The sequence below is a fragment of the Camellia sinensis genome, chromosome 11 (genome assembly GCF_055761805.1).
Source record: "Camellia sinensis isolate YWXY chromosome 11, ASM5576180v1, whole genome shotgun sequence".
In the NCBI taxonomy this organism is placed as follows: domain Eukaryota; kingdom Viridiplantae; phylum Streptophyta; class Magnoliopsida; order Ericales; family Theaceae; genus Camellia; species Camellia sinensis.
In genome coordinates this window covers 169174196-169189551 of record NC_138971.1, presented here as the reverse complement: position 1 = coordinate 169189551, position 15356 = coordinate 169174196, and the positions used below count along the sequence as shown (strand labels likewise).

The 15356-nt window shown below is 29.4% G+C and overlaps 1 protein-coding gene across 1 annotated transcript; it reads left to right on the top strand.

Moving 5' to 3' along the window:
- The first annotated feature begins 10146 nt into the window (after positions 1-10146).
- On the top strand, positions 10147-11758 carry LOC114283464 (UDP-glucosyl transferase 73CC6). Its single transcript, XM_082896078.1, has one exon. The coding sequence runs from the start codon at positions 10180-10182 to the stop codon at positions 11656-11658; it is 1479 nt and encodes a 492-aa protein (XP_082752204.1). The 5' UTR covers positions 10147-10179; the 3' UTR covers positions 11659-11758.
- The last annotated feature ends 3598 nt before the right edge of the window (positions 11759-15356 follow it).

Here is a 15356-nt window from a genome sequence, read left to right as displayed (position 1 = left end):
CCACTCAATTCAACTTGATGAAGATTTGAATTTAAATTGGTTTTTGTACCTATGTTATTTGTGCTGCTAAGTTGTGCATAGTTGAACTAGTGTTGGATGATGCAGAGAGTTGCAGAGACATTCAATAATTCAAGCCATTGTTTTAGGTGGTGGTTGTTTTTTTTTGGGTGATGTAGAAAATTTCTCTGGTTTTAAATCCAGAGAAATTCTCTGGTGATGAGATTTTCTCTGTGAATATGTATCAAAGTCACTGAAGCCATCAAACTGCAGATAACAAAAATGAAGTAAACTCTTGTGTAGAATTTGAAATAAATTCAGGGAGTTATAAAGGTTGAAATCTGGACTTGAAGCTCAAATGATTAAATGGCTTGCTATGTTTCCAGGTATGATTTCATTGTTTCAAGGGGACCAAAGAATTTCATTGGAGAGGTAATGTTGTGGAAATGTAGAGAAATTTCTCTGGAGAGTGGGAAGTATATGGAAGGCAGAGAAATTTGAAATTTCTCTGGAGATTCCATGAAAGGCTAAGGAGGCCAGAGAAATTTGAATTTCTCTGGACGAATTTTCTCTGGATCAACTTGAGGGACCTTAGACATTATGAAAATATTAGATGTCCTTTATGCTATAAAATCTTAATACGATGGACCTTAAAAAAAAAACCCCTTATATAAATTATAAAGATTCAAAATTAATAGAATTATATAATATTATCTAATAATATATTAATTACTATACCAATTGATATGGATAGTATTATTCACAAATTATAAGTCTCCAACAACACTACTCCATTACTTCGTTTTAAAAAGGATAAATCATAAAAACATTATTTGATATTTGATTAAAATTAAATCACCCTCTGTGATTCTGAAAATTGCATTTCACTCCCTGAAGTTTCTAATTTTATAACAAATCGCTCTTTTATTAATAAATCATTAAGTAATTTAACAATTTTTAATGATATTATAAATATATTTCAATTAATAATTTAAGTAATTTTATTATTATATAGAAGAGTAATTATAAATTTTTATTTTTTAATTAATTTTATTAAATAATTCTTTTTAATAAAACGTTTTCAAACTATAAAAATAATTCATACTTTAAACAAATCTTAGATTGCGTTGGTGATTTATCCGTTTAAAAAACATTCTGCTGCCACGCCTAACAGTATTGCCCCCACTTCAAAAGTGAGAGAAAGTACGAAAAACAAAGCCAAAAGACTTTCTCGGAAAAAAATAGTGGAAAGTACCTTTCAAGAATTTGGATTTTGGTAAACATAATTAACGGAATTTAATTTGGTAATTATAATTAAAATAATATCAACTTAGCAATTTTTTTTTATCATTTGTTATGACGGAGGATTTTTTAAATTAATAGAAAATTAATAAATTTTAGAAGTTATTATACTTTATATCCTTAAACTATCGTCAAATTATTTATTTAATTCCTGAATTATAAATTATGTCTACCAAGTTCCTAAAATATATAAATTAAAATTTATTTAGTCCCTTAAGTCCCTAAAATATGTAATTCTAGTTCCTAAAATGATTGCAAAAACAAAATATAAGTCTATAAATATTATAAAATAATAAAAGACCCTATTTAGCTAAAATTTTATTTAAAAAAAATCTCAAAATTTTGTTTTGTCATTAAAAAGTGAGCGTCAATCCATATATTGAATTTTCTTTATAAGGATAACGAGTAATTATCTATAGTATTTTTTTTTATTTATCGTCTGCCATGGATACGTGGTTGCCTTTATCTAATATTATATGTCAAATTTTGTTTATAATTTCTAATTGATTATTTTTAAGTTTTTCGCCAAGTTATTTTTATTATTTTAATTAATGTATTATTTTGTTCTATTACTATTCGCAGAGAAGCAATATTATTTAAATTATCTGATTATACTTCTTCAATATTTTTAGTATTCATATAATTTATCGGCGACATTGAAAAATCAAACTCTAATATTAATTTAAATAAACAACAAAATAAAATACATTTTAAAGACAATAAAATTTTAAAAGATTTTTCTATAATAAAATCTTAATTGGGGAGGGTCTTTTACTAATTTATAATACTTTTATGAACTAAATAGGTTTGAATTAAATATTTTAGAAATTTAATAGATTCAATCGATAGTTTATGGACTAAATAAGTTTACATACTTTAGGGATTAAATAAATTCAATCAATAATTTAGGACTAAATAGACAATCTAACAATAGTTTAAGGGTAAAAAGTATAATAAATCCTAAAACTTATTGATATATAACTTTCTTTAGATATATTTTTTTAGGTGTGAGCATGGTTTGATTTGATTTGTTTAGAACAAACCAAGCCCAAATCATTAATTACAATTTCAAGAAATTTGAAGTCAAATCAAATCATAAAAAATTTAGAATTAAACCAGATCAAACTAATAAAACGCGATTCGTTTCAAATTAAAATCACAATTTTTAAACATTTTATCATCATTCCCAATATGTTCATAAAATATTGAAAAATGCTTGGGAGCACTAATTAGTGCTCCCACTAATTAGGTGGCAGTGGGTCCCGTCATTAATGATGTGATGTTTTGGTCTTGGAGTTATGTTTTTTTTTTTTTTTTTTTTTACTTTTTTAATGCATTAGTGCTATTAGTGGTGATGTTTTTAGTGGGATGAATCATTGTTGTAAAATATTATTCACAATCTACTCAAATGTCAAGCACTATGCCATTAGGATATTAATTAGGTACTTGAGTGCAGTGGCGGAGTCACCGTAGGACTAGTGAGATCACGTGACTCGTAAATTTGTAATATTTATACTATCCGTTGTGATACAGAGCTCTAGATGTAGAGCTCTAAATTGAGCTATACACAGTTAGCAGGGGTAAAAAAAAAAAAAAAAAAGACAAAGACAAATCATAATGGGAAAAAAGATAAATTAGACCTCTTATTTTAGAGATCCAAAATATTTTTGTTATACTATTACCCTTGTAGATTAAATTTATATCTTATTCCTTCTTTATAAAATTATAACAATACACCTTCTTAAATTATGTAAAGTTATTATGAATTTTAAAATTTTTAAAAGTGTTTTATTGCATATTTTTTGGCCATTCTTATATACTCTTAACTAGAATGTTAATGGCAAGAATTGAATTAATTGATCATTTTTTTTTACTATGGGATTTGTTTGCTTAATTATTTTTCTCTAGTGTGGAGCTCTTTGTTAAGTTGATAGTGTTGAACTTGTAAATCGTGGGTTTAGTTGAGTTGTTGATTGTGAATTTCTAAGCCACATTGATATCATTCTTATTATAACTGTAATATTGAATCTCAACAATAGACCTAATAAAAAAATGTATAAATTTAATAGTATCTTTTTTTTTTTTTTTTTTTTTTTTTGGTCCTTTTCAAAGTTGTGAATAAACTATTTGTGCCCCTTTGCATTGAATTTTTGATTCCGCCACTACTTGAGTGTGTGTATACTTTAAGTAATAAATTATGTATATATATTTATAAGCTGTCTAGTTTGGCTTCTTACGGTTACATAATTATAAAATTACGGACCGAACCATTAAGGTTTGTATTGGGAAGTTGATAAAAAGTTGACTTTTTATCAAGTTTTTTGGTTTTTTTGGAAGTGATTTGGGAAGTTGATAAAAAATTGACTTTTTTGATTTTTGATTTAATATTTTTTAAAAGTGTCACATCACTCCAAAATGACCAAAATATCCTTACTTTTTGATTTTTGAATTAATTAATTAAAATGTTCCAGTGAGTAGTTTGATAAATTTGGGTGTTGTTTTTTTGGGTCTTCCCAAATGGTGGTTTAGCTTTTTTGGCACTTCCAGCATTAAGTCAAATGCATCAAGAACGCTGCGATTTTGATAGGTTTCCAAAATGGCACTAAGGTTTCATTTGGGAACATGCTAATTTAATAACTTTTGGTTATTTGGCAAAAATATGAGCTAAAAAAAACTAGTATGTTTGAGATGACTTTTTGACTTTTTACGAAAAGATGTGCAAAAAGTAGAAAGAAAAGAGAATTTTTGACTTTTTGTATGGGTTGTTGACTTTTTAACTAATTTAGTAACTTTTTAACTTTTTGACTAAAAAATTCAGTTGTCAAACGAGGCCTAAGTACACTTTGCTTATTTCAAGAATTAGAACCAAACTGTGCATTGAAAAACCCAAAACAAAACCATGTGATTTGATTTAAATCGGACTGATTTGTGATTTTTTTGATTTCCTTCTCATTCCTAATATATTTTTTGTTTGTTTTAATGTTTTTTAAAACGTTAATTTATTAAAATCAAAAAAAAAAATTAAACCATCAATATTATTAAAATTATCAAATGTTAGCCACAAACAAAATTTTATTTGTTTAAAACTTTCATACACAATGATAGGGTTTGTTTGGGAATTAGGTTGCCTTTTGACTTTTTGACTATTTTAACATGAGGTTAAAAAGTCTCGTTTGGATTGAGTTTTTTTTTTTGACTTTTTTTATTTTTGTAAAAAAAAAAATAAAATGATTAGAATTTAGATGTGACATTTTATTTTATTAACTTTTTTTTTCTTTCTCCATTTTATTTTTTTATAACTATTTTAATCGCATAGCTAACCCAACCCAACCCAACCCAACCCAAACCAACCCACCCCACTTGCCAAACGAGTGTCATATTTTGTAGTTCATTCATTTTAAAAACACTATCTTTCATCATAGTTTTATAAAAATATCATGATGATATATTTATAAATTTTATGCAAAATTATGCTTGTGATTAAGATGGGTGATTCAACCATTTTTTGGGGCTTAAGTTATTTAACATTTAAATATTAATTAAAAATAATTATTTCTTAAATTTCACAAATTGTAAATTTTCTGAATCACGCTTATTTCTTAGGTTTGAACAATTTTTTATACAAATATATATTTTTATTTAGTTTTTAAATAATAATTTATTAAATGTTGATAATTTAAAAAGATTATTTTAATATAAAAAAAACGTTTTGTTCTTGATTTTAATAATTTTTTATTTTTAAATTATCTATTAAATTACATGTAATTATTATTTGACTATTTTTGTTTAATTTTAAATTTATAAACAATATATTATAATTAATATTATTATTTTTATTTGTTGTACATGACATAATCAATATTTTCTTTTTAAAACATCATCAATTGCTACTTGTTAGCATAATCTTATTTATTTTGGGTTAGCATAATCTTAACTTATTTTATTTTGGGTATCAAGAAAAACACCCAAAATATTTAGGCTATGTTTGATAACTTATGCTTCTAGCTAAAAAATTAAAAATTAAAAATTAAAAACAAGTTATCAAATTATTTTCTTTAATTTTTTTACAATTCCCAAACAGCCGTTAATGTATAGTCTAAATTAATTTAAATGAGTGTTTGGAAAGTAATTATTTTAATTAATTTTTATTTTTATTTTTTAAGAACAAAAATATAAAAAAAATAAAAAGAATGATATAAAGTTTTTAACTTTTGACAATTTATAAAAAAAAGAAAAAAGAAAAAAAGAAAAAAAAGAAAACCAACACCCCCACAGGGGAGCACGGGGCCTAAGATGTGTGACAGAGGTTGTCGAGAAAGAAGAGAATATGTTTGGTTAACTTTTCCAAACATATTTAGGCTTGGTTTGGGAAGTAGGTTGGCTTTTTGGTTTTTTGGCTCTTTTAGCTATTTTAGCCTGGGCTAAAAAGTTTGGTTTGGGAAGGGCTTTTTGGCTTTTTGGCTTTTTTGACTTTTTTTGTGAGAGAAGAATGTAATGATTATAGGTTGGATGTAATGTTTTGTTTGTTATGGCTAAAATAGCTTATTTTATTTTTTGTGGCTAAAATAGCCAAAAAAGCCTGAAAATCAACTTGCCAAACAGAGGCTCACACATTGTTTTGAGTATCTTATTTGTTTGAAATTTTTAAAAATTAATTTCACATCTATTTATGAAAATTCTTTTCAAGGTGAAAAGTTTTGAGTTAACTGGTCGTTCTTCCGGACATTCGGTAGGTCTTTCTCCCGAACATTTAGTCGGTTAACCGAAACAATACTATTTTTTTCATTATTCTTTTTTACAATTGGTACCTATTATGTTTTATATTTTAAATAAAAAAAATTTCCAAAATTTTTAAATTTTTTTATGAGTTTTGAATACAATTTTTAAAACAGTTGTCAATTTCTTCAAATGTACATAGAAAAAAAAAAAGTAACAAAATTTAAATAGAAGAATCAAATTAAAAGCAAACTTTTTTTTTAGTTAAAAAGTCAAAAAATTATTAAAAAAATCAAAAAGTCAACAACTTATACCAAAAAGTCAAACATTCCATTTTCTCTCTACTTTTTGCACCTCTTTTCATAAAAAGTCAAAAGGTCATCTCAAACATACTAGTTTTTTTTACATCACATTTTAGCCAAAAAGTTCAAAAGTTACTAAAAAAACCTGTTCCCAAACAAGGCCTTAGGAGTGTCTTTGGAAGATGGTAAAAAGTTGACTTTTGCCTTTTTATCATGTTTTTTAACTTTTTTAGAAAGTGATTTGGGAAGTTAGTAAAAAGTTACGTATTTTTTTTTTTGTATAATATTTATTTGTGGTGTTACATCACATTAAAATGATCAAAATATCCCATCAAACTTATGAAATTTACTATTTGACCTAAGTAATTGTTTGAACCATTATGTAATTTCACGAAAAGTAATTATGTAATTTCACCACTACCATTTTTGTCGCTTCCCAAATCAACGAGAGCTTTTATTTACACACACAATATACATTTTTTATACATTCTTTTCACTATACTTTTTGGAAAATGTCTCGTAACTCAAATTTTGTGGCTCAAAAGTGGCTCAAATGGCCAAAACGACGTCGTTTTGGCCATTTTTATGTTGTTCTGTACTCAAAACGACGTCGTTTTGACCATTTGAGCCACTTTTGAGCCACAAAATTTGAGTTACGTAGCATTGTCGATACTTTTTACATATCTTTTTTATTAAGTATGTGTATAGAATGAATTTAGTGCGGGTAAATAGAAGCCCCCAAATCAACGTGTTTGCGTTTTCATGTTTGCTAGTTGCGTTTTTGAATGCTGCAAAAGCAGCTTTTTTGCTTTCTTTCCAAAAGGACACTAAAAATATATACTCCTTCCGTCTCAAAATATTAGTCCCTTATTTCATTTTTTATTGTCCCAAAATATTAGTTCCTTTTCAAAAATCAAGTACAAAAATAATATAAATTTCCTATTTTACCCTTCTTTTAAATTAACAAACAACATAAAAAGTACAATTATGCATAGATATTCTCAAAAAATGTACTATCAAAAGGATAATTTTGGGAAATCAACTTTTTTCAAATGCAATAATTGTACTACCAAAAAAAGTTAAATTCCCCAAAAGGGACCATTACTTTGGGACGGAGGGAGTATCAAATTATTTAAATTAAAAAAAATTAAATTATAAAAGTGAAAATTATTATAATTTACCCTAATATCAACGATGCTCCATGGCAGGTCCCTTGAGGCCCGAGCTGCACGTGAGCTTCCACAGGTCCCGTGAGGCCCGAGCTGCACGTGCACTCCCACGAGGACAACTTTTTACCAAGATCGAAGAGTTTTTGTTTTATTAGTAGAGTTGTATTATAATTAAAAGGGTAATTGCCATTTCTTTAGATCAAATTTTCAATCTTAAATTATTATTTTTCATAAAAATAAATAAAATTTTTAATGATGAATTTATGATAATAAGGATTGTTTTGAAAAAATGATTAAAAGGTAAATTTTTTTGACTTTTTTCACTATTTCATATGAAAAGTGATATAACCAAAAATAGATAATCCAAAATAAATTAAAAACTGACTTTTAACTTTTTATGCATATTGTCAAAACAATCCTAAGTCATCTTTTATTTTTCAATTTCCTAATAAAGATAATCAACATGTCTTGCTTATAAATTTTTTTATTACTTTATTAATGTAGAACATAAGTTAAATAATATTACATAATTTTTTTTTTGGATCGGTAAATGTTAGTTGTTAGTTATTAGATTAGCACATATGGAAGAAAATCTTCCCACCCATGGTAAAACACTTAAGTGCTTGTACTCCCTTCATTCATCCCCCTCAGGGGAATTGAATTCATGATCTTTTTGGAACTAAGTCCTAAGAAAGGTATGGTAGCCAATTAGGCTAAGCTTAGTTGGTTTAAATAATATTACATAGTATTTCAGGATTATTAAATAATTACTCTTTTGATGCAAGAAAAAGAGAGAGAAAGACAAAGTAAAAGAGTGGAAAACAAACAAGGTTTAAGTAATCTTTAATTTAAAAAAAATGCTATGCTCACATTTTATCGCGTTTTCTTTAATATTGATTTGGTAACACACACGAGAGGTTTCAAATTATTTATCTTGAAAGTTCATGTCCAGCATATCATCGTGTAAAATATAAGTTGAACAAATATCACTATCACATAATTAAGTCTCAAAACTATGTACAAAATTATTAGTAAGTATAATTTTAAAACTAAATCATATACTTTTTAAAATCATACATGTTTTTTATTTCTTTGCATGGTTTTGTGATTTGATTATATAGATAATAATCAACTTATTCTTTACATGGGTAATTTGCTTTAAAAACTTTACAAAATAAACAATTTGAATTATTAAAATAAACTTATAAAAGGTTCATAGCAAATAAAATTATACAGTTGAATCAATTTTCATGACTAGAGAGAAGCCTTCATCTAACAAAATAGTCCTAGAAAAATAGGTGGTAGCTCGAAAGTCTGTGGCCCGATTTTGGGTCGAATTTTTTTTTCTTCTGGCATTTGAATACTGAGAGAGAGAGAGAAAAGAGAGAGAGAAGGAGAAAAGAGGAAGAGGGAAGAGAGAAGAGGAAGAAAAGAAGAGGAAGAGAGAAGGAGGACGATGGCGGGCTGGTGCTGGTTCTGCCGACGACAGGTTTGTGCTGGTTCGTGCTGGTTCTGCCGACGACGGAGGACGACGGCGGGTGCTGGTTCTGCCGACGACAGGCTCGTGCTGGTTCGTGCTCGTGCAGCAGCTCAGCCTCCGCCGCGCCTCCGCCGCTCATCCGCCCCCGGTTGATGCCCCCTCCTGTCCAGTTCTCCCTTCCCTTCTTCTTCTTCTTCTTCTTCTCTCTTCTCTTCTTCTTCTTCTTCTTCTTCTTCTTCTTCTTCGTCTCCCCTCTTCATCTTCGTTTCTGATTAAATACAGGAAAAAGGCAAAAAAAAAAAACAGACACCAAAACGACGTCGTTTTGGTGTCGAGCCAAATTCGACCCACGAATTTCGAGCTACCAACCGGGGTTGATAGTCCTAACTCATAATAATGACATATATATATATATATATATATATTGCAATAAAAATAAAAATAAAAAGAAGAAAACAGAGAACGAAGCTTTGCATGGTGGAGTGACATTGTTCATAATTTGAAAAAAATAAAATAAAATTGGACACTAATGGGCAATGTACCTCCCCCATTACAAAACCGTTATGACAATGTTATTTTTTAATAATTTAAAATAAAATCATAAATTTCACTTACTCTATCCATCATAATGTTTTTGACATTACATCATCATATTTTATATTTTAGGATATTAAGGTCTTATTTGAAAAGTTAGATTTAGACTAAAATAGTTAATAAATATAAAATAATTAATAATATAAAATGTCACATTTAAATAATAATCATTTTATTTTTTCTCTGATAATTATCAAATAAAAAATAAAAAAATCAACTAACATTTCAATCACAATTTTTTAATTAAGCTAAAATAAAAATAAAAATAAATAAAATAACCTATTTTGAAATGAAACCTAATAATTTAGAAGATCATTTTCTTTTATAACAATGCTAGAGGGCCACAATTTTTGTGGTCACAATAGCTCAAAACTGTTAAAACGACTTCGTTTTGACATGTTTTACACCCAAAATAACGTCGTTTTGATAATTTTAAGCCATTATAACAACAAAAATTATGACTCTCAAACGTCTTCCTTTCTTTTATCATAATTTAGAGTGACTATTGTTTTGTTTTGTTTTGTTTTTTTTTTTTTTTGCGCCCAATCTCTATAAAAGCAAACACAAACTCTTATTTGATACCCTCACTCTGACTCTCACTTGCACTTGAAGTGATAATATGGAGTCAGCATCACGCCCACTATCACTGTACTTCCTCCCATTCCTATCACCAGGCCACATGATCCCACTCTTCGAAATGTCCCGGCTGTTCTCCGCCCGCGGCCACCGCGTGACCATCATCACCACCCCTGCCAACGCCCAATTACTCCACACCACCATCTCCAAAGACTCCTCCTCCGGCCACCCCATCTCCGCCCACACCTTCCCGTTCCCTTCCAAACAAGTCGGCCTCCCCGACGGCCTCGAAAACTTGTTCAACGTCTACGACTTCGACACCGCCACCAAAATCCACACCGGCATGCACCTCCTCCGAGAAAAAATTGAACAATTCATCACCGCCAACCCCCCCGATTGCATCTTCTCCGACATGTTCCACCCTTGGACCGCCGACCTCGCTATCAAACTCCGAATCCCCAGGATCGTATTCCACGCCACCTGTATCTTCGCTATGTCCCTCAAGGACTCCATGAGAAAACCTGACTCTCCTCACCTCTCTGTTCAGTCTGACGACGAACCCTTTTTGATTCCGGGTCTTCCTCATCCGATCACCATGACGAAATCTGAGCTTCCTGACTACGTTCGGACCCCAAACGGGTATACCCAGTTGATGGAACAGTTCAGAGAAGCCGAGCTGAAAAGCTATGGAGTTTTGGTTAACAATTTCTACGAATTGGAGTCTGATTACTGCGAACACTATAAAAAAATCATGGGTCACAAGGTCTTTCACGTTGGTCCGGCGGCTCTCATTCATCGAAACGCCGCCGAACAGGCCGATCGAGTCCACAAGGCGGTGGTCGGAGAGCACGAGTGCCTGAGTTTTTTAAACTCGAAGAAACCCAATTCAGTCCTCTATGTCTGCTTCGGAAGCGCGTGCATTTTCCCCAGTGATCAGCTCATGGAATTAGCTTCCGGAATCGAAGCCTCGGGGCATCAGTTCATCTGGGTGGTGTTTGGGAAAGAGGAAAACGAAAATGAGGAAGAAAAAAACAAGTGGTTACCAAAAGGGTTTGAAGAGAGGACCAAAGGTAAAGGTATGATCATCAGAGGTTGGGCACCGCAGGTGCTGATCTTGGACCACCCATCAGTTGGTGGATTTTTGACTCACTGTGGTTGGAATTCTGTGATTGAAGGTGTAAGTGCAGGGTTACCATTGATCACATGGCCTCTGTATGCTGAGCATTTTTACAATGAGAAATTGGTGACTCAGGTGTTGGGGGTTGGGGTGGAAGTGGGGAAGAAGGATTGGAACTTGTGGATTGATGCTGGAAAGAATTTGGTGAGGACAGAGAATATAGAGGCCGCCGTGAGGAGGGTGATGGACGGCGGTGATGCGGCGGTGATGATGAGAAAGAAGGCTAAAATGTTGGGAGAGATGGCACAGAAAGCTGTTAAAGAAGGTGGGTCCTCTCATACAAATTTGACCGTTTTGATTGAAGAGCTTGAGCAACTAAGAGATCAAAGGGCTAACGATGTTTAAGGGGTTATTACATTTTGTGTCGGTTGATTGTCTGTGTCTTTTGTTCTTCACTGCTTATTACATTTTGTTGAAATAAAAGTATCTGATAGGCTTTTATCCATCTATCTATATTTATGTTTCATGTTTTAAATTTGAATAAATTACAAATATACATCATGAAATTTGCTTAAAATATGAGTTATTTCATAAGATTTGCTTAAAATATGAGTTACTTCCTATGATTTAAAAAATTATAAATACTTTATTGTTAGAATTTTTTATTTAATAGAATTATTTGAAAAAGTTAAATTTCTAACTGTTCGCTTATACAATAATAAAATTATCCGAATTATTAATTGAAATAAAATTTTAACATTATTAAAAATTGTTAATTAATTTAAAGATTTATTAATAAAAGGACATATTTATTATGAAATTAGAAACTTTAGGGGACATAATGTAATTTCTAGAACTACAGGAGATCATTTGTAATTTAAGTAAATATCAGAAATGTGTTTGTAATTTACCCTTTAAATTTTTATAAAATATTTCTATATCAATTATATGGATAGTTATTTTATTTTTTTTTTTTTTTTCAAATTCTCTAATTTTGATTTTTTTAAAAAATTTATTTCAATTTTTAGATTTTAAATTCAATCATACAATTTATAATCTTATATTTCGAAATAAAATAATTATATGTGTCCAAATCGTGTGCATCATCGTTTCTAGTATAAAACCTATTATTGGTGTTTATGTCACAGAATTTTGGGTTGCGTTTGGCAGAGTTTTGTAAATATGATTTGAGAGAATGAGTTATATTTTGAGTTTGTGAGTTTTAGAATTATAATTTGAGTGTGGAAAATTTATTTGGTGAAGAGTTTTGAATTGAGTGAAAAAATTTTGATGTGACATATGATATTTGATACAAAAACTTACAACTCATTACCAAACATCCAACTCAAAATTCTATTAAAACACATAAAAAAATTTAAAAATTCGAAAAATATTTTTTTTGAATATATAAAAATTAACATATGTAAATTGTTTTAATAAAAAAAAAATCACTGTTCCGGGTCAATCGGTGGGACGACCGGTTAGGCGAAATTTGAAAAAAAAAATCCAAAAATCACGCTTGACATAGAGTGTTTTGTGTAGAGTTTTTGAAACGTGTTTTGAGAATCCTAACCAAGCATGATACTTGAATGAATGTGTAGAATCATGATTGCAAAACACAACCAAACACAATCTTGTTTTCTCAAAATTTTCATAAGAATAGTTACAATAACAATTATGTTATTATTCTTTTGTTTTTTTTCCCCTAAAAGAAGAACTTCTCAGTTGTCTCAAATAGATCTTTTCAATTGCACACATAAAGCGCTTTCCTTCTAGTTATCAACTTCAATGACACTTTTTATGCACATATTGTTATTCAATTTTATGTAATTTTTCTTATCAGAATATTTTTAACTACAAAAATGTGAATAACATCATAAAGACTAGCGTAAAAATGAACGTGTCATTTTTTGTTTACTTTTGAATAGAAATTAACTTTAAGAGAAAGTTTAAAGTAAAATAAAAAACTTGATACATTAAGGATCAAAATAAAATAAAAAATTCAAAGATCAAAGTGAAAAAACAATTAAACATAAGGGGCAAAATGTAATTTACTTTTTTTTAAATCCAATATACACTTTTGCTTCTGTTTAATTTGAATATAAATTAATTTTAAGAATAAATTAAAAAAACTTAAAATATTAAGAATCAAAATAAAATAAAAAATTTAAAGATCAAAGTAAAATAATAACTAAACATAAAAAGGACAATGTAATCGACTTTTCTTTTTGTCTTTTTCTTTTTCTTTTTTATTTTTTTTAATTTTAAATTCATTATACACTTTTGCTTCTGTGGGATTGGTAACCTGTCACCATCTCCATCTTGCAAAATTATTATTTATTATTTTTATTTTTAGGCACCGAGAAGCCTATAAATACAAGGGTTCATTGAAAGATAAAAGGAATTAGAGAAGTTTTTTTTTTTTTTTTGAACTAAGAATTTAAAATAGTTGGTTTACACAAATTTTGCAATCCACATAACTTTATATCAAATTTAACACAATGTATAACATTGTCAAAATTTAGAACTGCTTAAGCTTTTTTTTTTTTTTTTTTTTTGACAATCAACCATCACCCTTTTTGTGGGCTTTCTCTCGCCCAACACTTTGACCCACTTTCTTGAACACCTTGTGGGCTTACTTTTGAAATATCTCTAGATGGAAAATATTTGAGAATATTTTCAAAATATCTCTCTAATTATACTTTTAAAATATCTTTTCTAATTGGTTTTACAATGATATGGTAAGTGTTAATTTTTAATCTATGATATATCAATTATCTTATTACATTATCATAAATGAATATATAAATTTAAATTATGAATTTTTAATAAGAGTGACTCACATTATTGACAATATTAGCCACGTACATTTTATTCCTACTAGTTGGCCCCCCACGCGCTTTGCGCATGGGGGTCTTGTTACAGTGTCAATATAAATACTTTAAAAATTGTATTTGGTTTGTGAATTTGAGAGAAAAAAAAAGTGTAAAATATATTCCAGAAAATCACATACCAAATCATTCGGTTTGAGAGTTGATATCACTTATTCTTCTATAAAGCATGAGGACTGATATCCGGAGCCCAAACAACAGAGTCCTCATGCCTAATATCATTTTTCACAAAATGCTCGTGCCTAATATCTGAAATCAAACCAATTAAAAAATAGTGTGATGGTGGAAACTGTTTCATATACCCATCTCAAGAAATAGAAATATTTTACAAATCCATTTCAAAAAATAGAAGTAGAAACCATTTGAAAACTCACTTCAATCATTGAAGAGAAGAGAAGAGATGCTATAGAAATCAAACCGTTTCATAATTGAAATCAAATAATTTCAAAACCATTTGACTCGTTGAGAAACAGATTTCAGGAAATAAAGAGTAGAAATGGAAGTTTTTGTTACCTGTGATGATGAGATCCAATGGTGTGGAAAAATGTTTCCCAACAAAAGAGAGAAGAAGAATTCAACAATTTTCAAAGAAGTGAGTTACCTTTTGCAGGTGATCATCCTCAAGGTCCATTGTGGCTTCACTTGTAACTCCTTCAACTTCGACGACACCATTTACAATTTCACACATCTGCAACATGTCCACTCATATTATAAGTCAACCAAATAAATAGGTAATTCACATAAATTTGAACTTCTTTTGATTACAAGAAATTATGACGTATTTGGGAAAAGCATGAAGAAAACGAGCAATGCCAAACTACATAATCCACAGGTCGTACCACTTAATGAGTCACATTCTCCATACCTTATGGTATAGTGATCCATAAACCTTCTAGCAATTAGCTTCAAGGGTTGCTCTCTCCTAAAAAAAACTTTGCCTCCAACTCATTATGTTGGCTCTAAAATGGTACAACAAAGCATTACACTTCAACACACCCAAAAAATCTACGTACATACTTTTTGAAACCATATAATTAGCAATTCAACACCATTGACACGTTCCTGAATAGAAACTAAGCTACCTAATCTGTGCATAATATCAGTTCAAAATGGAAATAAAGTACAATCTCAATCCTAAATGTCAACGCTTATTCTCGACAAAGCGTAAACCCTTGCTACTTTTCCTAGTTCCTCCCTTCTAAAAGTTGGTTC

Coding starts and splice junctions, on each gene's coding strand:
- LOC114283464 (XM_082896078.1), top strand. CDS start 10,180: ATGGAGTCAGCATCACGCCCACTATCACTGTACTTCCTCCCATTCCTA.